Consider the following 26618-nt stretch of genomic DNA (forward strand, 5'->3'; position numbering starts at 1 on the left):
CTGCATGCTAGCTTCCCACTGCGTCATGACAGCCTGAATCATCTCCTGAATCATCTCCTGTGCCCTCATTTGTACTTCTTCTGGGGTAACTTTTCTCTCGTCTTTTCTCGTGTTCCTCCTTCCTCCTCTCTTATATCCTTGAATTGTCACATTTTATTTTGCTTTGAATTGTTTTACTTCCTTTTTCTGATATTCAATGACCGGGAGCTCTTTCATGTGGCTGTTCACCAGAACGTCGCAAACCGGAAGTCCCGTGAAAACGTTTTTTAGTCCTAAAGAGCTACGGCTGCGGTTACATTAGAGACAAAACTATTTTGTTTCATTTCACTTTCCTGAACGTTGTGTTTATGCAGTCAGGTTAGACACCGTTTGTCTCCTGTATGCGCAGGAGGTATTTGTCACGTGCACAAGCCAGACAGAGATGTGCGTGGGCGCACGCTGTCTATACAGCGCGATAAAAGGACATATAATAAGCGCCTTTGTATTGTAAGTAACCGTTGCATTTGTACTGTGTTCATTCAATAAATATGTTTATTAAAAGAAATTCTGAGACATATTACCTTTTATTGGTTAGGTTTAACGGGAGTATTTAACGCTCGGACATTCCAGCTGGCTAAAGTGATATTACCATCCCGGCACTTTGCGAGCGTCTGAAGGCTCGGAGCTGCATTTCTCGCCGAACATATAAATTACAGAATTAAAGCGCTATTTGTTGCCGTTCGAATGCCATCTGACTCAAAATCCGTTCATCGGTTCTCGAGTTACATGTCAGGCGAGTGTCTCTTTACGCGGCGCGTCAGATTATCACCCCGACTCCCTGATATTAGGAGTCATCATAATCGGACTTTAATATAGTGAAATAAATCAAATCAAATCCAATCAGATAATACTAGTCGCTCTTATGTAGCTATAGGCAATAACAAATAAATTAAGTCATGTCTCTGACCAGACCAGGAAATGATTATGTAGCCTGGGAGTAAAAGGAAAAAAAGAAATAATTATATATAGTATATACACACGCATAATATACATACATATGACATACCTGTCCGTTCGAGGGAATGCTTTGATAATGAAAATGAAGCTTATATAATAATTTTTTATTATCTTTTTCCCCCCTCTTTTTTCCGATTTTTCTCCCATCCCACTGTTAGTCGTTATGCCAATTCCCAACCCCCTTCCTGGTTGTTGCGCACTCCCCCCTACTGTTGGTCCGGGAGGCCGGCGACTGTCGCATGCTTTCCTCCGACGCATGTGCAGCCAGCCGGCAGCCAGCCTGGCAGCTCAGATTCTCACTGGGAGAGTGTAACGTGTGGAAGGTCACACTACCTCCCTCCAGATCCTACCCTCGTTGTGCAGGCGCCCCGACCGAACTGTAGGGGTCGCTGTCCACAACGCCCAGGACCCACCCATCAGCTTTCCCACACCTAACACTGCCAATTGTGTTAGTATGAACGACCAGCCAAGCTGATAGCAACGCCGAGAGCTGGATTCGAACCCAGCGTTGATGGCGAGCGCCTTGCCCACTACACCACCTAGCCGCAGCTTATATAATAATAATAATAATAATAATAATAATAATAATAATAATAATAATAATAATAATAATAATAGAAGTATTGTAATAATAATTTAAAAGAGAATAGGCTATCTTCAGTCAGCCTTAATTTAGGCTAAGAGCTGCATTTAAAGAGGAAAAATCAAGCACAGTCTATATTAATAAGAGAACAATTTATTTATTTTTATTCTTATTTATTTACTCCCCCCCCCCCCCCCCCCCCCCCCCGAAAAGGTATCTCCAGTTTGGCGAATCGTTCGTTCATGCCGCTGTTCATCTTATTAATAGCCGATAGAATGTTTGAAAGTGAAGGGTTGTCCTCCATGCGTTGCTCACTAGTGCCTCCCCTGCTCACTAGTGTATTTTACATCTTGAGCAATAATATTTACGTCTTGTTCTAGCAGCGTTCTGTGATATCATCATCATCTGTCATATCAAGGGCACGCGGACGTCGGTGTCTACTGCGCATGGGCGTTGGGCGTGAACGGCTCTGTATCTTTCTCGCACAAATTACATGGCACTGTTTCCGGGGAGTTTTGAAAATGAAAACCCCCTTTGAGCGTTGCCGCTAGGAAAACAAAATTGCCTGCCAAAACGGCGTTGCCTTTTAACTTGGACATGCAAACGAAATAATTCGAAAATGAAACGTTGTAAGTGTAACCATAGCCTTAAGAGGCCAGTTAGGCAAGGGTTAAAAAGGTAAAATAATGCAATCAACTAGGGCTGACCCCTATTAGTCGATTAGTCGACTAATCGGTCGAAAGGAGCCGTAGTCGACTGCCAACCTATTAGTCGAATACAAAAAAAAAAAAAAAAAATGTATACATTTTTTTTTATTTATTTTTTTTTATTATTTTTTCCAAAAGAAAAGAGGCCTAGAAGCGTGGCTAACGCTAATGGCATGCATACCAGAGGCTAACTACCTACGAAAACAGGAACAGAGGCACTGAAAGAGGATTTCACCCATCTGATGAACACACAGACTAGACAAATATCTAGATGTATCCATCAGTGGACCAATTGCATGCTTTTGCAGAGGACAAGAAGTCTTCAGTCGACTCCTTCAGACATTAAGCACCCCCACAGCCCAAATGGAATGATAATAAAAAAAAATATATATATATATATATATACATTTAAATTATTATACTTTTTCTTTTTCTTTTTCTATATATTAGTCGACCAATAGTCGACTAACGGCAAATTTTGACCTATCATAGTCGACCATCCAAATCCTTAGTCGGGGACAGCCCTACAATCAACACATTCTCTCCTTCACTCCTCTCTCCCTCTCCTTCCTTCTTTCATTCCTTCCCTCTTTCTCCCCCTCCTTCCCAAATTCTCTTTCCCTCACAATCCCCCTCCCTCTCCCTGTCTTCTTACTCTCCCAGTACCCCTTCCAGCCTCTCCCTCCCTCTCGCTCTCTCCCCTTTCTCCTTCCCTACCTCCCTCCCTCTCTCCTTCCTTCCATATATCCTTCCCTCCTTTATCTCTCCCTTCCTTTCCCTCCTTTATTTCCCTCCCTCCCTCACTCTCTCCCCCTCTCCCACTCTCTCTACCTCCCTCCCTTCATCTCTCTCCATCCCCTCCCTATCTCTCTCTTTCCCTCCTCCCTCTCTGTCTCCCTGCCCCCCTCTTTTTCTCCCTTTCCCTCTTCTCACTCCCTCCTCCTCTCCTCTGCTCTAACATCTGTGAGGCTTGCGGGGCCTGAAGTCCATTCTCTCTACTGATCCTTTTCTGCCAGCTCTTTCACTTGTAAATTCTGCATACTGATACTACCGATGGCCCTTTTACACACACACACACACACACACACACACACACACACACACACACACACACACACACACACACACACACACACACACACACACACACAACACACAACACACAACACACAACACACACAGGTCTGGGCATTGTGGGGAGGGGTTGTCCAGAGGGTAAGGGGGCAGGTTAGGGTGCTGCTTGGGGCCACAGAGGGAACAATAGTTGGACAATTTGGCGGCAAGTGCTTCTCTCTTAATTCCTCCACTGTCCTGACAGGAAAACGTGAGAGGAGAGCATCTGCGCCAGGTGTCATTCACTCAAGTTATTGAGGAATTACCTTTTCTTTAGAACAAAAATTAAACATATTATTAACACTTTGAGTGCCACACTGTTTGGTTAATTTACCTTTAGAATGCCAGCCTTTCTAGTAGTTTCCGTGGTCGTTGCACTATGTTTGCGAAGCTGTGTTTGTGTTCTGTATTATAGCTGTAGAGACACGGTGTGGCCCATTTCGACAAACATTACTTGTAGTCCAGCATGGGAATAATAGTTTGTTTCCACACGCTGTAGTTTATTACACGCTAAACATTGCGCAATTCGAAGATAATAGTATTTTTTCATAGATCGCGAGATAAAACGCATTATGTACAATAAGCCCAAACCGTTCTGGCTGATCCCCTGAAACCCTGAATACTCCCAAATCACAGGTATATGACTTGTATATATGTATCATCACAAAATCATCAAAGGGGGGGGGGTCATTTTAACTCAAAACTATGATCGCGTTTGCCGAGCATGTTTTTCGTCCAGTGAAACGCATAGAAAAACACGTTTCAGATTCAGTAAAATAGACATAGAATGTACCTTACCTTAGCCAGAAGGTATTCCAAAAGAATAATTCCAAGTGATCGCATCGCCATCGTGATTACCAGTGTATATCTCTATACATGTTTCGATAGTCAAATACGCTTATGCAACGGAATTCCGAGGCGAGGACTGTGAATTTCTGTCCCAGGAGAAGGAGGGGCGACTCGCGAGGAGAAACTGAAAGTGAAGCTAACTATCAGCCCAGAGCCCCATGCAGTTCAGACACGGGACGATACTGCCACCTGGTGATAGTCGATCAGAATGCAGTTCCAATGTGTCGGGACCTGCCTAAATGATGCAGATCGCTCTGGGCAACTGTGTAGAGCGGGGATCAAAGTAAAAAGATCAAACGATCCAAAAAATACTTTTTATGTTTATGGCAATCAACGGTCGGCGGCCAAACACGAAAAAAGCGTTTTTGGCACAGACTGTGTTAATAAATGACAACGCTATCATTAGCAGATGAGTCTCAGCTGTTATTTTATTTTGAATAGTAAGCTGACCCCAACCCTGAAGGAGAATACATGATACGAACAGGAGTTCTGAAACCTTTATCAGCCCAGGATCAAGGCCCATTGAAATCGCTTTTGTCGCATGACCTCCTAAACGCTAAACCCAATCTATTAGTATTTTAAATTGTTTTACTTGAAGTGTAACTTGACATGGCCCTACTCAATGTGCTGAGCAATACCCCCAACTTGGCCCAAGTGCCCAAGAAACCTGTTTAAAACCCAGTGTAGAATTTAAATTACATGGTGGTCAATGTTAATTGTTGTAAGGTTTCGCTCTAGCAAGCTGGAATTCTACCTACCATTTTGACCCAACCCCATTTTCACTCAGACTGTAGTTGAATGGGACACAGGGCCCAGGCAACAGAAAGTACTGGCATGCAGTTGTTCTTTAAACGCAAAAGAAATGGGGGTTGAAATCTGAACAATATATGTTTTGTTCTCTGTTTTGTCACAAACTCACTCACATTAAAGGGGCACTTCACCAAAAAACAATGCTGATTTATTTAACACATAATCTCACACACCTCTCTAAACGGCTTTGCACACGTTCATTTAGTTTGACAGTTATTGCGAGTAAATTAGTTTGAATATGGCCACCAAGAATGACACCATTGAATCCTTGTGCTATGTTAATTACAGCCCAATTAAATGATAAGGTAGCAGCAGGTCTACATCATGTCATGGAGCTGTAATTAACACAATACAGAGTTTTTGGATGTGCGTGAGATTATGTGCAAAATAAATCAGCATTGTTTTTTGGTGAAGTGCCGCTATGAAGGCCATGCCAGGTGACTGTGGTACAGGGGCAGCTTCTGGAGACATGAGCAGCTCATCATAGCAACGATACGCTGCTAATGCGCTCATCACGTGGAAACCAACCAATATCCTGCCTCCTGCCTAATTCTGCTTTGAATTGTCCGCGATCAGGGACTAGAGGAAGGGGAGACGAGAAGCAAGCGAAGGGGGGAGTAGGAGGAGACCTTAAGAACTCTCGTCCTCAACGAGAAGCAAGCGAAGGGGGGAGTAGGAGGAGACCTTAAGAACTCTCGTCCTCAACCCTGGTCATGGATTACCAAACCCAGTCATTGGTTTGTCTGTAACTAATCTGAGGAACCCAGAAGCCTCTTGTGCAGTCTATGAGTGTATGAGATTAGTTATGGCTCTGAAGTATACCGAACATGAAGGCATACCATTATGAATCCATGCAAAGGTATGGATTTTTACACGACCGTTGTCGACCATATATATTACATGTTGTAAAAATATATATAGAGAGAATGTATATGTATAAGTCAGTTCCTTGCAGCAGTATCTATATATATAAAAAAAATATATATATATTCTGGAAATAAAATAATCCTGGCTAATGACACCTGTGCATTTTTCACACAAACCTCTTGACTTGGTTTCAGGGTCATGACATGTTTTACACACATAAATGTTTTACACACATTTTCTTCTATCAATTAAAGGTAGAATCCGTAATGCCGCCAAACAGCGACCTCTAGGCAAAAGACCCCCGCTTTGTACTGCTTTGTTTTACCTTTTTTATTTCGGTCTGACGTCCACTCTGAATTTCTCCAGGCCTCTGTTGGTAGAGCCTGAGGTGTGGTCAGCAGTAGCAACCCCTCCCCCTATAACCACTGAAATCCAACCCACACATCAGACAAAAACTACAAATGTAAACTGAGCACTGTACCAAGAGGGGCTCTTTTGCCTAGAGGTTGCTGTTTGATGAAATTACTGATTGTACCTTTAAAGTTAAAAGTCAGAAGTGTATTCAAGTGTAAACATTTGAAGGGAACAGTGTTTTGCGTCATGGTGTCGTCAGGCCCACTCCCACTACATCACACAACATTTCTTTTTTTTCCAGTTGCTTGTTTGACTGAGTGTGTGAGAGAGATACGGGTCCAACAAAAGGTTTGTGTCCATGGCGCTAGGGTCTCCACGACAACCAACACACAAAAGTTGACCAGGACCCAGAATGTCAGCCAGGGATGACCTTGGTGCACCAGTCAAATATGTGTGTGTGGGTGTGAGTGAGAAAGAAAGAGAGAGAGAGAGCGAGAGAGAGGAAGAGGGGAGAGAGAGAGTCAGTGAGTGTGTGTGTCACAGAGAGAGAGAGCGAGAGAGTGGTCGTGCATGTTCTAAAATATTGACTCTAAAATATTTTACTCCCCTGGAACACAGGAACAACATACCGCCATCATGTATGTGAATTTATAAAATTGGTGATATTGCCCTGCTCAGAACTAATTCTCGCACAGGTCTTTTAAGATCAAAGACAGCCATTTTTGACCAATACCAGATCTGATATTGTGATCCAGGATTTGGTCCTACTGTAAGCGCCAGTGGAAGATGTGTTCTTACAATTACAACAATAGAGGTGTAAGCTATGGATGAGTCGGCCGCACTAACCTTGCGTTGAGGCCTTGAGAGGCCTTGCATGGAATGTATAGAATGCCCATTTGTCCTCCATGTTGGCAGAGACAACGGTTGCTATGTGCAAAAACAACGGTTGTACACTTCCACTGTAAACAAGTCACAGTGGAAAAGTAATATCATGCTTTTCCAGTGTTTTACCTACTCTACCAATGCCTGTTTTCTTTTGAAAGTGGTTACCATTGGTTACATGCAGCCATGTTGGAAGGGAAACGGCTATACAAACATTCCATCCGAGGCTTCTATTACAAAAAAAAACAATTATCAAAGTGCAGCATAATAGGTTTAAGAATTCATGGGATTCATTTGGTTGGTCAGATGTTTGAAGGTGGCCTATCCTTTGTCACTCCTTTCTTTAGAGTGGGTTTTAGGTTAGTGGGTTGAGAGGGGTAGCAAGAGGAGGGGGGGAGAGGAGGGGGGGTTGTAGGGCAGGCGCATATAATTGGTTCTGAATCTTCTATATTTTTCTTTGACCCCAGTCAGTGATTGATGACCCTCAACTGAAAGACCACGCCTCCTGATCTCTCTCTCTGTCTGTCTCTCTCTGTCTTTCTCTCTTTCTCTATCCCTCTCTCTCTTTCTCTCTCACTCCCTCTCCCTCTCTCTCCCTGTCTCTCTCTCTCACACACACACACACACACACACACACACACACACACACACACACACACACACACACACACACAGATGATGCCCCTAACACTCATCACACCGAAACACACACACACACACACACACACACACACACACACACACACACACACAGACGCCCCCTCCCCCAATCACACACAGACACACACACACACACATACCCCCCCCACACACCCCCAAGTCCAAGCATCACATAGTTGTAGCCTCTCACATCAGTAGAAAGATGGATGGTTCACCCCGCCTTTCCTAAACACACACACACACACACACACACACACACACACACACACACACACACACACACAGCCAACATAATTGCCAACGACGACAGTGAGAGTGGAAGGAAACAAAACTAAAAAGAGAAAGAAAAGGCGGAATGTTTTTGAATGCTCGCTCTCTCACCCCTCCCTGTTTCTTCCTCCTTTCCCTCCCTCTCTCTCTCCCGCCCTCCCTCACACGTAACGCCGCTATCCCAAGATGCATCGGGAAACTGTGACGCACTTTCCTCCTCTGCTCCACCGTTTTGCTTGTCCCTTTCTCTCTTCCTCCACAGCCCGAACTGCCTCCATCCCTCCATCCCTGCCTCTTGTTGCACATAATCTCTTTTTTTCTTGTCTGTTATCCACTGTCTCTTTGTCCAGTACCAGTTCAGTCCAGACTAGACATACTGTGTGTGTGTGTGTGTGTGTGTGTGTGTGTGTGTGTGTGTGTGTGTGTGTGTGTGTGTGTGTGTGTGTGTGTGTGTGTGTGTGTGTGTGTGTGTGTGTGTGTGTGTGTGTGTGTGTGTGTGTGTGTGTGTGTGTGTGTGTGCGTGTGCGTATATATATGAGAGTCATAATGAAGGACAGAATGAGAGACAGGGGAGAGGACAGTGTGTCCGACAGGCGTTGAGGTCAATTCACTTTAAATTCACTCAATTGAAAATGTACAATTTACTCGCTAACAACAGAGCACTTAACTCAATACTCATACTTTCATTTTAGACCGGATGGATATGAGGACCATTTTACTGCAGGAGAGCTAATATTGGAATTTTTGTCTGAGATTACACTTCTTAAATTGATTTGACTGTGAAGTAAATGTAACCGTTAACCAGAGATATATCTAAATAGCTCATGTATATTTAAATATCAATAACCAGACATATAACAGCGAATGTATCTCTAAATTAAAATATCAATAACGTGACAATTACAGCCATTTCGAGGTGATTGCTTTACGAAGAGACAGAATATTATTATAAGCCTGTTTACAAGTTATTCTAATTAGGACTGGGCAATATGACCAAAATATATTACCAACGTTTTCTTACATCTGATGGTATAATGGTATTTGAGGGTATTTAGTTTTTCAGAAAAATAATTACAATGTGATATGACATAATTTTATGTCTTTAGTGTAATACAATTGTTATGGTGCTATTTCACTTGAAATTGTCTTATTTTCTTTTACTTTAATACTACTGCAAGGGTTAAACATTGTATTAATACAAATAAAAATATATTCTACGTATATCTTTTTAGAATATGTAATATATATCGTGGAGAGTAAAAACCCATACATTTGCATGGATTCATGACTGTATAGCTATCATTCTAATGAGTGACACACGCTGTTATAACACATTATAACTCACGGCCACATTACCTCTATGAAGTAGTAACAAACTTTCTTTCGAAAGGGAAACTTGTCATGTTCAAATATTTAACATGTAGGATGTTCAATAACTAGCCTAGCCTAAGATAAAATGACCTGTGGTTCTCCGGCGAGAGACGCCTTCTGTCCATAAAATTAATATGTATCCCCATCTTTTTGCCATTGAAGTGAGTGAGTCTGCCAGACGAAGCCCCCCTCCCCAATGTTTCATGTATTATTGCAGCGTTTTTTTTATCTCAGCGACTTTATTGAGGTTCCCACGCCAGGGGCCGTTTTCTGTCCCACAGTATGCAGTGAGTGAGATACACTATACAGTATAGTATATACACAGTATGCAGTGAGTGAGATACACTACAGCTCTCTGACTTGGAGATGAAAGGAACAGGCAGAGTCATCGAGGCTGATCAGCGATAGCAGCAGTAGTTTCTCTCTCTCATTTTTTGTCATCATTGGAGCACCACTTTCACCACTGATGTGACGTTGATATATTGCTGAGAAACAGATATCAGATTTAGCTTGAATAATACATTTAAGAGTTGTATCCGTATAAACGCTGCCGCACATAAGACATATGAAATGACGCCAAAGCAGAATAAGATATATTACAACTGTTATTATCTAATGATTGGACAGGGCGTCACATTTCAAATCTGCATTTCCATCAGTGGCATCATCTGGACATCACCATGATATCAAAGGTCGCGCCATGTGAGCCTGTGTTTAGCCGTGGTCAGTCTGGATGAATTAAGTGCGTCTGTCTGCCTGTGTGTGTGTGTGTGTGTGTGCGTGTGCGCACGCTTATCTCTGGTGGGAAATGACAACTGGAGTGGTGTGGAGAAGGAAAGAGTGACACATACAGAGTTAAACAGAGAGAGATACACACACAATGAACCAGAGAGAGAGAGATACACACACACACACAATGAACCAGAAATAGAGATACACACACACACAATGAACCAGAGAGTGAGATAGAGAGAAAGGAACAGTCAAAGAAAGACAGAATAAAGGGAGAGAACAAGTAGGAGTGATGGAGGAAGATAGAGATTTAGAGGTAGAGGAGAGGAGCTTTTACGAGGAAGAGGGGGAGAGTGTAACAGAGTAAATTACATTGCTAAGGAAAGGGAGGATGAGAGAACAAGGGGTAATGGAGGAGAAAACTACTGATAGTGTAAGAGAGAGAGAGAGAGAGGGGGAAAGAAAAGAAACCAGTGAGTGACCACAGAGGAGGAGTTATGGCAGCTGTAGTGATTGGTTTGGTTTTTAGTCCTGCCAAGGTGCAGGTCAATATTCTGTGTGCGTGTGTGCGTGTGCGTGTGTGTGTGTGTGTGTGTGTGTGTGTGTGTGTGTCATACATAATTGCACATCAGTGTGGGTCTGTACAATCGCATGTCTGTTTGTGTGTCTACTGTATACTTTCATTCCAGTCACTTCAGTGTATGTGTGTGTGCATGAGTACAAGCACTTAGATGTCTGTCGTCCATTTTATGCGTTTCAGTGTGTGTTCATGTGCGTGCGTTTGTGTGTGTGCATGCATGCGACGTGTGTGTGTCTGTCTGCCTGTGTGTGTGTGTGTTGGGAGTGATCCATCTTGTTTTATAGGCCAGTGGAGGGAGGAGATCTCTGGACCAAGTGAAACCACTACTGTCATTATACTACTGAACCACCTCACAGCACTCCAATTAACCTGGACACACACACACACACACACACACACACTGAAGTGCACACACATGCAATGCACTTCACTCTAAAGCACACTCACACCGAAGAGAAAGTATGTGCAGGCATTCACACACACTGAAGACATTCGCACTGTCTTTATCACTGGAAGTCTTTCAAACGCCTTTCAAAGCTAATGTAGACTTTAAAACTAGACTTTTAACAAGAGCTTTATAGGTGCTGCTAGGAAGAGCATGCGGTTGTGGATGATGTGTGGATGATGAACCCAGTGTTGCAGTAACTGTGTGACCTAGAAAGTGATCAAGCGGAACACACTCACGAGCACATGAATGACCCGAGCAACGTACTAACCAGCCAGCAGACATTGTGCTATGTTAGTGTGTTACATTACTGATCTCTTTGTTACAGCACTCCTACAACTAGAACACGCCCCTTGGAGGTTCTGTATACGATATTTAGTACAGGGCAGCCCTCGCATAGTTTATTAGCCTAATTGGTAGGTTTTAGTCGACCAAGACTTTGTGTTGTGCTTTTTTCTTAGCTGAATGAGTTATTTCCCTCAGAAAGGCACACCTCTAGTAAACTCCAGATTTAAAGACGTGATATAAACCTGACCTGTCTTCACTCAGTGTTTCATTCTTCTCTCTTTCATTGTGTGTGTGTGTGTGTGTGTGTGTGTGTGTGTGTGTGTGTGTGTGTGTGTGTGTGTGTGTGTGTGTGTGTGTGTGTGTGTGTGTGTGTGTGTGTGTGTGTGTGTGTGTGTGTGTGTGTGTGTGTGTGTGTGTGTGTGTGTGTGTGTGTGTGTGTGTGTGTGTGTGTGTGTGTGTGTGTGTGTGTGTGTGTGGGTATGATCTTACACATGTATGCCTGAGCAGAAGTGGTGTTGTGACAAAATTAGAAACACATACACACACTTACACAGGCTACTATTATCATCTATCAGGTTTTAAAAGAACATAGGCTATACACAACTTACACACCATTTACACACTAACACACACCTACATACACACACACACACACACACACACACACACACACACACACACAATACATACACACAAATCACATTCATACATAGAAATGCACAAACTTTGCACCATTTACACACACACACATACACACACACACTTTCACTCACACACACACAGACACAGACACCCTGAAAAGCACTCATGCACAAACATACACACACTCCAAACTCCTTATGCTGCCTTGAATGTTTAACCCCTGTAATAAACCCATAACTGTTATATATTCATAGTTGGCTGTTTAGTGGGGATTTGTCCTAATACCTCTCGTTGTAGCCGACTGTGTCATTGTCTGCAGGCCTGACTCAGAACCAGCCTATTGTTCATGCAAGGTCAATCTGATTGTTGAAGGGGTCAGCACCCATAGAATATTTAAGCAGCATTGATATTCAACCTCTGATGAGAGGAGGTGCATTTGAGAAGGAGCCTATATATATATAAAAAAATAAACGTCAATTTGAATGTAGTGTTTTTTTGTTATTTTATCCCATCTGTTTCCACCACAAGGGCGGGTTTCGGTTTCAGATTGTTTATTTATACACACGCTATTATAGTTAAATTAATTCAGGTGGAAGATGTGAAGTTCAGGCCAAAAACAGCAGATGGAATTGGACCATTAAATAAGAAAAGAAGGAACATTTAAATGCATAGGAGATCAAAACACGGAACAATAATGCTAATATTTTCATTTAGCGTGGAACAGCAATGCAGTCAAATTAGATTTTGCTTTTAAAAAATGCATTTATTTACTTATTTCTAAGAAACATCCATCCATTCATTCATTCGTTCGTTCTAAACTGAGTTGACGTTATTCCTGAACATTTATTTATTTCCTGCTTTCTCGCGTCACCCTGATCACAACCATCATATATATATAACAGTGTATGACAAGGATGCAATAGATTCTTCTACAGTTAATGTATTTGGTTGTTTAGGTTGATTCCATTCATTTCTTATTATGTCCAGTGTCTTTGTCTCTGTGCTGATCCCAGCCATGAGATTATTCCAGCGTCCAAAGTGAACAATATTGCTCTGGACCGCTCAATACTGCGAGACGTCGGCCACCCCCATCCCCCCCCCGGCGTCCCCCCTCCCTGACACTCACACACACACACACACACACACTGGTGTCCCGCCTGGTGACTCTGTCGCGTCACATCGACCGGTGGGTGGTGATCGTGCACCTTGACCCTTAACCCTTAACCTTTGACCTCTGTTGTCTGCCTGCCTCTGTGTGTGTGTCTGATGGGGGATGGAGAGGACGCGCTGCCTTATAGTGATATTTGAATGGAGAATTTAAACGTGTGTGTGTGTGTGTTTTTTTAGGGGACATGAAGGAGTTGCTGGTTTGGATTCGACGGAACCTGCTGAAGGAACGGCCTGAACTCTTTGTCCAAGGAGACACTGTGTAAGTACACACACGCACACACACTGTACAGGACACATATATAGTGCTATATAACTCTGCTGGATAATGTAACCTCGCCTAAAATGACAAAATGTCTAGTCAATTATTTGCTATAACAACCCTCCTCACATTTTTAAATATCAACACCTTTGAAGAGAATCCAACCCTAAATGGATTGAATTCAAAATGTAATTGAGCCCACCCCTGAATAGACTTCAGTCAGTCATTTTTAATTGTTTTGAAGAGTTGCTCCTCTGATCAACACCTAGTGAGACAGACTGCCTATCAGACTGCAGTGAATACATACAGTTCACTACAGTACCCCCCCCCCCCCCCTCCCCGCTGTAGCCACCCATTGAAGATCAAAACAAGTATTACAGCCGTGTTGTGTGGGTTCATAATCTTTGACGTAGTTATAGGTTATTTCATTATCATACTGTTAAAGGTAAATTTTTCAACTTAATCTTTGAGAAAATGTGTTTTATATCATAATCTTTACTCGTGATAACTACTCCTGTACTGTACCCATAAGCAAAGATAAGCCATTCTTTGACCAATCACAAGAAACTACTTTGACATTGTGTCATTCCTGTCATTCTCTTTTGTTTTACAACATTTATAATCGTATATAATAATATAGTGTATTCTGTCTGTTGATTGGATTGTTTTAGTTTTGTAACGTTGTCCAGTTCAGTAGATTATAGGTCATTACACTATAGGTTCTATAGGATATTACAGTGTAGGGTCTAGGTTATTACAGTAATGGTTCTGTATGATATTAGAGTATAGGGTAGGGTCTATAGAATATTATAGTATAGGCTATATATAATATTACAGTATAGGATCTATAGGTTATTACAGTATAGGGTCTACAGAATATTATAGTATATCCGCTAGGGGTTATTATATTATAGGTTCTATATGGTATTACAGTATATGGTCTATATAATATTACTGTATAGGATCTATAGATTATTACAGTATACAGTCTATAGAATATTACAGTATAGGCTCTATAGGTTATTACAGTATAGGCTCTATAGGTTATTACAGTAATGGTATACAGTCTATAGAATATTACAGTATAGGCTCTATACCTGTTACATTATAGGCTCTAAAGGTTATTACAGTATAGGCTCTATAGGTTATTACAGTAATGGTATACAGTATATAGAATATTACAGTATAGGCTCTATACGTTATTACAGGCTCTATAGGTTATTACAGTATAGACTAGGCTATTACAATATAGGTGCTATAGAATATTACAGTGCAGGCTCTATAGGTTATTACAGTATATAGGTTCTATAGGTTATTACAGTGCAGGCTCTATAGGTTATTACAGTATATAGGTTCTATAGGTTATTACAGTGCAGGCTCTATAGGTTATTACAGTATAGGCTCTATGTTATTACAGTATAAGCTCTATAGATTATTACAGTATTGGCTCTATATAATATTACAGTATAGGTAGGGCTTGGCGATATAACGATAATTATCGCGATATATTTTAATAATCGATATCGGGTGGCAGTTTTAAAACCAGAGACAGTGGACAGACTTGTCTTTCTTGCCTGCAACTTAAAGTAATGGCTTTGCTTGTCCAAATGACAATACTGACCAAATTGAGATTTAGTTTTCTCTTGTCCATTTATTTAGTTTGCTTTCTAATTTAAAATACAGTTTGAAACCGTCTGTACACAGTAGGCTAGCAGAGCTAGTGTCCAGTCACGAGTCACGGTGCACATGTGCGGTGGTTTGTCCACCAAAAAAGCGCCAAAAGATCGAAAATAAACTAGCAGAGCCAGAACTGTTCAACTCCCCTGGAGCCACAGCCAGCAGAGAAGCCGGTTTACTTTCGCTTTCAAACCAGCTGCAGCCTGAGAACTGGAGTGTGAGGGGCTGTAACACTAAAGATGGCGGCAACGACAAAGAATTGCTGCAAAATAAACTAAATAATTATCGATATTGTTAAATATATATATATATTTTTTTATACTTATAACAATATCGATAATTATCGATATCGAGTGATATGATATTGTTATCGATATCGTTATCGCGATATAATTTTTGGCCATATCGCCCAGCCCTAAGTATAGGCGCTATAGGTTATTAGGTCCTCAGTGGGTTGGTGGGTTCTTTCTGTGGGCCAAGCTACACACTGCACACCCTTCTGAGCACCTACAGTATAAAGCACTAGCACACTTAACACTTGCTGTAAGGTGTGTGTGTGTGTGTGTGTGTGTGTGTGTGTGTGTGTGTGTGTGTGTGTGTGTGTGTGTGTGTGTGTGTGTGTGTGTGTGTGTGTGTGTGTGTGTGTGTGTGTGTGTGTGTGTGTGTGTGTGTGTGTGTGTGTGTGTGTGTGTGTGTGTGTGTGTGTGTGTGTGTGTGTGTGTGTGTGTGTGTGTGTGTGTGTGTGTGTGTGTGTGCGTGCGTGCTTACATACATTTGTGTTGGTGTGTGTTTTTGCTTTGTTTTGTGTTTATATCTGTGTGTTTGTCGGTCTCTATATAAATGTGTGCGCAGTATCTGTGTGTGTGTCCCACGCTAAGAGCAATGTTATAGGACTGGCTGACTTTTACAGCTGCCTTTTATAGAAGGCTATTTATAGCAGCACCCAGCCAATGAAGGCAGAAAGAGCTTGGATACCTATAAACCTCTTAGATTAGGTGTGTGTGTGTGTGTGTGTGTGTGTGTGTGTGTGTGTGTGTGTGTGTGTGTGTGTGTGTGTGTGTGTGTGTGTGTGTGTGTGTGTGTGTGTGTGTGTGTGTGTGTGTGTGTGTGTGTGTGTGTGTGTGTGTGTGTGTGTGTGTGTGTGTGTGTGTGTGTGTGTGTGTGTGTGTGCGTGTGTGTGGACAATGACATATGTTTCTCAAAGTAAGTCATCATGAAGGTTTTGTATTTTCTTTTGTATTTTTTAAGGTGATTATAACGGGTATATTTTATATTTATTTATGAGTGTGGCTGTTCGTTTGTTATCTTGTATGCATGTCTTTTATATACAGACGTGTGTGTGTGTTTTATAATACCACATAACCTCATGGAAAATGGCGATAGCAGCTTTTTTCTACAGTGGCAGAAATGCAGCTAGCAGTATACACACACACACACACACGCACATACAAACTGGCAGTATAGAATCTACTGTAACTGGCATTACAAACACACACACACACACATAACCAGCAACATAAAATGCTACATTTACCACAAAGGCTATTATACAGTCATACACACCACCACTAGTGTAGACTAGAATACTACTCTTACCAACCCCCGGTCAGCCTTGCCTTACCTTCTCCTCTGACCAGGAGACACGCACATATTATATTAACAGACACGCTAGTACTGACCTTACCATCCGTTACCATGGAGACACGCACATGTCAACAGACGTTTAGAACACTAGTACTGACCTTACCATCCGTTACCTAGGAGACACGCACATGTCAACAGACGTTTAGAACACTAGTACTGACCTTACCATCCGTTACCTAGGAGACACGCACATGTCAACAGACGTTTAGAACACTAGTACTGACCTTACCATCTGTTACCTAGGAGACACGCACATCACATGTCAACAGACTGTACCATCCGGTACAGTAAGGAGAATGCTACTTTACTGTACCTTACATAGAAATTCCCATTACACCTCCATTTAACAGGAATATGATTTTGTGTGTGTGTGTGTGTGTCTGTGTCTATATGTTGGTGTATGTGTGTGTATATGTCAGATATACAGAGATAATCTAGTTTTATATACTCTGTTATGATAAATGTGGGAAACATTGTGCACTATTGGGTTCACGATTCGGGAAATCTCACAATTCGATTCGATTTTGATTCTCTGGGTCACGATTTGAATAGATTCTCGATTCAATACATTTGATTCTAGGTTGCTCTGTTGAGTTACTTTTACCATTTCACTGCGGTAGATACTTTAATAGGTCTCAAAGGGAAAATAACACACTGTAAACCTTGAGTGAAATGTATTTTCCAGTATAGTTCACTCAATGTGAAACATAAATGCAATCATTTGAACAGAAACATGTTACTGGCAGCTTTCTGCAATAACAAAGCAAGGCAAAAGAAAAAAGAAATTACAAATACATTTTTGGAATCTGTGAATCAATTTTGAATTGGTAGAGATAGAATCGCGATTCTTATGTGAATCGACCCCCCTTGTCTATATTCAACAAATATGCCAATTATCTGTCAATAAGGCTTCAATACAGTGAAGTGAACACGTTACACGCCTTGATGGTTTATATCCTAATCTGATTAAATTCTCCACATCCTTGTTTGTATGTAAACCTAACCCTTACCTTAACCTTAACCTCGCTGGAGACGCCTAACCCCTAACCTAAAATAGAGATCACTTTACAGTGAACATTTGGTGGTTGACATCTTAATCTTTCAATTGTTCTTCCAAACTATATGCACTTATTGGACACGGCAGGTAATTTAGGTCTCTGCTCTATCGCTCTGTGGTTTTCCTCTCACATTTACCAACCCAACGGGGAACGTACACATTAACCGGCTAATGTGCACAATCGCTGCAGAACTGGTCGATGTACACATTTTCCCGGGGAAATGTGCACAATCATTGTTTTTCCATTTTACCGTAGCGTGTATTTTAGGGACAACATCGTTTTTCCATTTTACCGTAACATATGTATTTTAGGGACAACATCGTTTTTCCATTTTACCGTAAATAATGTATTTCAGGTCCGTAATAAAGATAAAGATAAAGGGACCATAATTTTTCCATGTTTTTGTTTTCCTGATTTCATTGCTGTTTGGAGGTGTTACTTCCTCAAGAGGCTCGACGTTGTCCCTCTTCTCTCGTCTCCACTGTATTCCCTGCCGTCCGGGTGTCCACATCATCCCTGTTTATCCTCAGCCAGCAGCACCCCCATGCTCCCTTGACGCAGGCTCTCGATACCCCACAGGCCCGATCCCCCGACATGAAAATTAGGGGTAAAAGAAGAAGGGGGAGGCAGATGGACCACGTGGTCCAGACAGACGGCCCGGTGCCTCTCAGGGACAGGACAGTGTGTCGAGACGGGGCTAAATTCAGTTTGTACAGCAGAGAGGAGCAGATTTATAACGACAATACACTCAGAACTGTAGGAGAAATCTGCGTTATCTACGTTGCCTTAGAATTGTTGCCTTTTAAAGCTTGAAATGGGCAGCTGAGCCATGCAGCTGGTCACACACACACTCTCACACACTCTCACACACACTCTCACACACACTCTCACACACACACACACACACACACACACACACACACACACACACACACACACACACACACACACACACACACACACACACACACACACTCTCACACACACTCACACTCATACACACACTCACACTCACACACACACACACACACGCACACACACAAACCATATTCCTGTATACTCTTGTTTGTCAGTCACATTTTTAAAATACATTTGTATTGTATTTCTTTAGTTACAGAAACAGAATTTTTAGTACAGTGGTATTCATACTTGCATTCATAGTATTATTCATTGAACTGATATCTGAGCCAGAGAGGATGTCTCGGATTGGGATGATGAATGATCAGGATTGCTCTTAATTGAACAGTTTTTGTTCCATTTTGTAAAACTAAAGCAACCTCAATATTATTATTTTAGTGTGCTTGTGCTTAAAAAATAATTTAAGGCAAACAAAATTCTTGAGTATATGTGCGCCCACATATGCAGTGTGTGTGTACATACGTGCGGTTATAGTTTCTTAGGTGTGTGTATATACAGTATGTGGTACGAGCATGTGTGTGTGCATGTATGCGTATATACTACTACATAGCCTGCATCACCTGAGGGAATAGGGTGTCTTAACTGTGTGTGTGTGTGTGTGTGTGTGTGTGTGTGTGTGTGTGTGTGTGTGTGTGTGTGTGTGTGTGTGTGTGTGTGTGTGTGTGTGTGTGTGTGTGTGTGTGTGTGTGTGTGTGTGTGTGTGTGTGTGTGTGTGTGTGTGTGTGTGTGTGTGTGTGTGTGTGTGTGTGTGTGTGTGTGTGTGTGTGTGTGTGTGTGTGTGTGTGTGTGTGTGTGTGTGTGTGTGTGTGTGTGTGTGTTTGTTTGTTTGTTTTCCCACAGGAGACCAGGGATATTGGTGCTCATCAACGATGCAGACTGGGAACTCATGGTGAGGAGACAAGACTATGTTCATGGTTGACTACAGATTGTAGAGGGAGTGGATTTTATTAGAGGTGCACAGATATATTGACAGACTATCGGTATCTGCCAATCTGGGCTTTAAAACATTTATCGGTCCATTTAAATTTTTTACAGCTGCTATTTGGCCAATTATAGAATTGCCACTTTTGTGACCTTTTATACAGGTAGTTTTGCTTAAAGGTCCTCCACTCAAAAACGTGTCTTTTCCACAGTTGGCTCCTCTTAGAGGCGTGTCTTTTTCTATACAGATTGTTATGTGTGCAGAACTTGTCACCAGAGCACCCTTTTCACGTTCTTCCACTGGAGTGGGGGGGCTTCTCTGTACCGCAAAACCTGAGCCTCCTGTGTGATGCAACTCATCCTGGGAACCTATCATGGTTACTATTGCCCAGCTGGCCACACTGTCATCCGGGAAATACATGAAAAAAAACTACTTTTTGTTCTGTGAATCTCTTAGTTATAACAAGATATAGTGTAAGCTAAGAAGTGTTGTGTTTTTGGTCAACCGTTTAGGTGGAAAATTAGAAAGTTAACCGGCTTGGGGGGTTCATAGATCCTTACATTCTCAATGAGGGCAAATATGTAGGGATGCTGCTAAGCCATTTTCAGTAGTTTATTGAAGATTTTGGGGGGGGAAACCATACCAAACTAATTGTTATTCAATATACAACACCACACACACACACCATGATACCACTTCATTATCTGTAGATAGGCATGTTTTGATCAGTCTCACTCTCTGCTGATATGGGTAGGAAGAGAATCTGCCTCAAAAACAATATTGGTGCACCATACACACACACACACACACACATATCTATATATATATATATGTGTAGATATGCATGCCTGTGTACCAGTGTGTATATATTCTGTTTTAGATAGTTTACAGAGATAGTGTTTTCATGTTGCTTGTGATTATAGCACTTGAACTCACATGTCTACTCTACATGTACAGTATAAAAAAAGCTTTTGTCTCTAGAGGAACAGTGTCTTAAGAGCTCATTTAGTAGTTTAGTCTGAAGGTTTACCTGTATACTACACAAATTACCTTCTTAATATTTAGTACATAAGTATGTAGTTAGTATACACACAGAAAGCGATCAACACGTAAGCCCAGGACATAACGTGAATGTGTCCTGTTGTAGGAGTACAATGTGTTCCATGACTTAATCATTGTCCTTCTTTCTTATATTTTTTTCTTGGGAGGGGGAGGTGTCAAACTTCAAATGGTATTTTTTAAATAATAAATTAATACAAATGTATAAATATCAAGCTAGTGCACTTAACCCAATCCGTAATTCAAATGTAAACTAAAAGTGTAGCCCCGCCACACACACAAAATGAGGAATGGTCGGCATGTTTTCATTCTGCAGATGACTGACTGAGCTCTTGGTATAAGGACTGGCATGGAATGTGGCTTTAAGATGTATTATAAGTAGGGATGCTCGATATTGGCTTTTTTACCTATACCGATATTGTCCAACTCTTAATTTCCGATACCGATATATGCAGGGTTCCCCCCCCCCCAATTTTTTTTATAATTTCAGGTAATTAACATTACATATCTCTTATGTGGAATTAACACAACATTATGCATACTTTTGACAATAAATAAAGTCAGAATTTGTTCTTACTTGCTTGCCTGGGTAAATAAAGGTTATAGAAATGTAAGGCCGATAATATCGGACATCCCTAATTATAAGCTGTTGATAGTATATGAGATTTCAGACACATAGATAAACAGACATGGTTATACATTTGAAATGCTTTATTGGAAACCACAGATTAAATTTCTGTACATACAGTAGTATTCAAAATGCACAAGACTTTACAATGTTTTACATACAATTTGGGTATAATTGTCCTATATGTATATATATGTTGGAATTATCTGAATATGTAGTCCATCACTGGTGTGTTGAATATCTCACTATGTGTGTGTGTGTGTGTGTGTGTGTGTGTGTGTGTTGACAGGGAGAGTTGGATTATGAACTACAAGACAAGGACAACATAGTGTTCATCTCCACCCTTCATGGAGGTTAAATGAGCACAGGGGAACGCACGCACGTACACATATACACACACATATACACATACACATAATAGCTTGATGACACACATGCATACACACCGAAAAGCTCTGTGACACATGCACACACATGCACAAAATCCCCTCTCCACCTCCTCCCCACGCTTTGTCCCACATCCTAATAAAACATTGCCCCGTTGGACACTGTGGACCCAGCCGACCAACCATGTGTGATTTTACTGGGAGGTCATTGATGATTGATGGTCCTCTTCTACCTTGATTGGCTGGACTATTTTGAGCAGATGTTTACAGAGGAGACCAGAGTTCCAGGACCAAGCAGGAACAGTACATGAAGCCATAAGTCCACATGCTCAGCCAAAACATAAGGTGTTAACTGAAGTATAGTGGGGCGCATACATAATAACCAGGCTATATGTTCCTATTTTTCAGACATTATCTGCAGATATGGTCAAGACTGTTGTAATGATGTGGGATATATATATATATATATATATATTAGGGGTGTAACTGTACACAAAATCCACGGTTCGGTACGTACCTCGGTTTTGAAGTCACGGTTCTGTATTATTTTCGGTACAGTGGGGGGGATACAAAAAAAATTGCTTTTCATTTATCTATTTATTTAACTGTATTAAACAATATAAAACGAATTGGCCAAGATGTACTGAGCAAACTAATGCTTACTGCTGTAACCTACTAATAACAGTAAATCTGAAGATTATTATATTAGCAGATGCCTTGGAGGATAAGTCGTGGACAACTAGCGTGTGCTTGTTTATACATAGCCCCTTTCATGACTGTGATGCTTGAATACAGGGGCAGCCAGGGCTTGCATCACAGTCACGAAAGGGGCTAGTTTATACAGAGCTGGTAGTATGACTTGCTGGCTGAAATACGGACGAGAGGGAACTAGGTAGCGGGGCTATATTACTTTTAACATGTGCTTAAACCCAGTGTTCTCGACAACGGAGTATGGTCGCAGATCTGCTGCTATAAAAACGCCTAAGGCGTTTGTTATTGCTTTGGCCCGGTCTGAATTAATAGCGAGATGCTGCTTGAATGCCACGGGGAGCTGGGTTTGCACTAGGATCTGTTTCTTCCGTGTACCAGTGATATTCACATTCGGGTGATTGATTGATTGAAAAGTTTATTAACAGATTGCAGAATGGGTACAGTACAGTACAGCTCAATACATACAATTGTTAAGGGGATGCAGACCAGAGAAAGACTTTCGTCTTGTTTACATCAGGGTCCCCCATTTTCAATTAATCATATGACACACACGACATACAGATAGACAGTACTGCTACATCTATACATTTATGACATACCAGATTTGCAAATACAGTACTGTTTGTGATACAAAAAAATCCAGAAAAATGCCGTTTCAAATGCGTGATAAAGTTCGCAATAAAGTTGAACAATGACATGGCTCTGGCTTGTCCGTTAGTATTGACTCGCCATACTAAGGCTAATGGCTGCATGCTGCGTGGGATGAACAAACAACATCCGGTTAGTTGTGCACGTTATATTAGGGCCGGGGGGGATTTAAGTTCCGCAAAAAAAGGTTCCGTACCGTTTCAATCGTTCGGTGCACAGCGTGTACAGTACGTATTCGCGTACCGTTACACCCATAATATATATATATATCTCCATAAGGGTTCCTTACTTCCTATGATCATGGACAATGTGGAAAAGTCATGGGATTTGAAAACTGTGCTTCCCAAGTTATGAAAGATTATACATGTCCAAAAAGTGAATTATGAATAACCTGAGTTATAAGCACAAATATACAATGGCATATTTGTATTAACCATAACAAGATATTATTTACTTTTAAAACGCAGCTTAACTCATTCCCTGCCAACAACGATTTTATACGTGTTTGTCAGCCAATCGTTGAACGCCAACCACGTATATATACGTTATTTGATCGTTATTTCTTTTATTCACTATTTCCATTCATATCCATCCAGGGAGCCTGGCGTTACCATAGGGAATGAGTCTGAGATCGCAAAAGTCCAATATCGCCGCCTGGTGGGCTGCGGCCGGTGTTGCACTTCCTTTGAGACTGTGTATGGGGCTGTGCGTCAATGAAATTCCTCCGGGTGGACTTATAGTAAACTGTACCAAGGGCTTCACCCGATCGCATTGAATAGTTTTCTGGACCCCCGATTCATTATACTGTGGTCGGTTATGTCGTGCATGGGCCAAATGGACATACGATCTACCAGATGGCAATCAAATAATTGGAATATTCTTTTTGGAATCCCACCGGCTACAGGTAAGAGCAATTTAATGTCAATTTCAGCTTGATTGTGCCTTTGCCCAGTGTATGTTGTTGTACTAACGAATAACGTTATTGACAATTAACTCCCCCCCCCCCCCCCCCTTCATGCATTCATTATGGAACATAATATACCGATCATATGCATTTGAATTTTTAATTGTATGCGTGTATAGGGACGAAATGCCAATGGATTAAGTATAATATACGTCACAGGCTATTGCTATAGCCTCCCTGGAATTACCCTAAACCACTCTAAAACCTACTTATATTCACCACGGTATAAAACGGGAATGTATGGATGAGAAAAAAAAATCTTTTTCACATCTTGAACGATAGATACTCGATGTCAAATGGGCCATAGTATTGCATCCATAGCTATAATATAGAATATTTATAGCCCTGCAAACAAGGTTTGATTGATTGATTGAAAACTTTATTAACAGATTGCAGAATGGGTACAATACAGTACAGCTCAATACACACAATTGTTAAGGGGATGCAGACCAGAGAAAGACTTTCGTCTTGTTTCCACCAGGGTCCCCCATTTTCAATTCATCAGGTGACCGACTCCATTGGTTTAATGCGTGGCAGCACATAGCCATATCCCGTTCCCAGAGTGCAGAGAACCTGTTCCCCCCCACGGGGTCGGTACCGACCCCTTTTTGACATTATTATCATATATTAATATTTTTATGAGTGATGCAATAAATTTGCGTTTTTTAAAATCAAACGTTTTCAAGTATTATTATCACTACTATGTCACAAATACATGTAGAATGTAAAACGTTAGGTTGGCAATAGTTTAGCAATAGGTTAAAAGTGAGTTTTTATCATTTTAAGTTTTTTTTTCAACTCGCGTTTCTTGACCCGGAAGCGGAAATGAAAATGTTGAACGATCAGAATTGGAATCTTTTTGCGGCCATTTTCAAGAGGACCTCGCTAGCTATCTGGCAGTGTTGAAATTTCACCAAACTACACTTCCTGTGGTCCGCTATGGTCGTTCAAAGTTCGGCGTTCTGAAGCAATCATATCAATAATTCTTATGATTCGCGATAATAAGCTACAAAAGGTAACGTTTTTGACAAATATTGAAACGCAGTCAGTTTCTCCACACTATTGTAATCATGTAGGAAGAATCAGATCTGAAATTAGTTACAGAATGATTACACTGTGGGAGAAATAAAAAAGTACAGTCGATTACATTAAATAACTGTATATGTTATTACGCATGCCTGGTGATACTATATCCAAATTGAACTCGGCCATTTGAAAGATACTATATGTATATATATATAAATGTGCGAATTGGCTATAATAAGGTAATGTATAAGCATATATTCTATATTCTATAATAATATTTCAAATTGCATTGGTCCGGATGGGAGAATTCAGTACTGTATATACAAAACCTTCAATTTTATCATCTTCCCTTTATTAATTTCCTTAGATCTTTTGTACACATGATCTCAAGAGGGTACTGAATTAGCCCAGTGGCAGTTCTTTAAGTTTGGTCATTATTATCATGGTTTTATTCACTGTCAAAGATGAAAAGAAAAATCATAATTCATATTTTCCTTTGTTTCATCAGAATTTAAGCAAGCCTAGTAATAGACACAATATTTCTGACACTGAGAATACATTCATTGAGGTCCATAGATGTTCCTAGATACCAAGAATATGCAAATAGCCCTTGTAGAAGTGGAGCAATATTCCATTTACCTAGGTATACATTTTATGCAGATTTTCACCTGGGGTGGAACAGGTTAAAGCGCAATTATCAATGATACAAATGTAAACAAATGGGTAGCCCTACGACCAAAATTAAGAATTAACCAACACGTTTGTTTTAATTGTATGAATAAAGAGCATTATTTTAGAACATCCATCGGACTCCAAAGCGTTGCTGAATTGTTCTCCCTTGATTTTTTCCAGTTCATACATCTTGGTTGAAGAATGACATTGTATTTTGTTTATCTTGTAAAGGGTTTGTTTACATTGATAATGTTTGTAAACACATATATTCTGTTTTTCATTAATAACGCTTATTTTCCATCCATCAAATGTGCAGTATACCTCTATATTGTCCAAAGATCACAGATTGGGGCTTTAATGTCAGAGCATACTGAAAAGTTTAAACAAATTTGCCAAAATGTGTCAAACTACATGCATGCAGGGGCTGCGTTTAACTTCTGAACATTATTCAAGCGCATATTGGGATTAGATCATTTAGCCTTTTACTTTTTTTCTGTCTTTATTGTAAATTAGCATACGTTGTCAGTATGTCATTTTCTGTTACATAAGACTTGATTTATGAGCTAGAAAATGGGACATTGGGTTGCTGTGTGCTAGTGATTTAATACAATTTGGGGAATTAATTTATGTATTGTTAGTATGAATTTGATTAAAAGTCCTGCAAGTGAAACAAATGTGTAGGCCTAAATATTTTTTTTATTCTGATTATATTTAAGCCCAGTAGCCT

At 40.9% G+C, this 26618-nt stretch overlaps 1 protein-coding gene across 1 annotated transcript in view; it reads left to right on the forward strand.

Moving 5' to 3' along the window:
• urm1 (ubiquitin related modifier 1) overlaps positions 1–25903 on the forward strand; it is a 39694-nt gene extending 13791 nt beyond the window's left edge. Inside the window, exons 3-5 of the mRNA XM_084325327.1 lie at positions 13497–13578; positions 19716–19764; positions 21774–25903. Coding sequence (XP_084181453.1) covers positions 13497–13578; positions 19716–19764; positions 21774–21842 — 200 coding nt within the window. The 3' untranslated portion in view covers positions 21843–25903. The remainder of the gene's footprint in view (positions 1–13496; positions 13579–19715; positions 19765–21773) is intronic.
• The last annotated feature ends 715 nt before the right edge of the window (positions 25904–26618 follow it).

This window comes from Notolepis coatsorum (genome assembly GCF_963971535.1).
Source record: "Notolepis coatsorum genome assembly, chromosome: 11".
NCBI lineage: Eukaryota > Metazoa > Chordata > Actinopteri > Aulopiformes > Paralepididae > Notolepis > Notolepis coatsorum.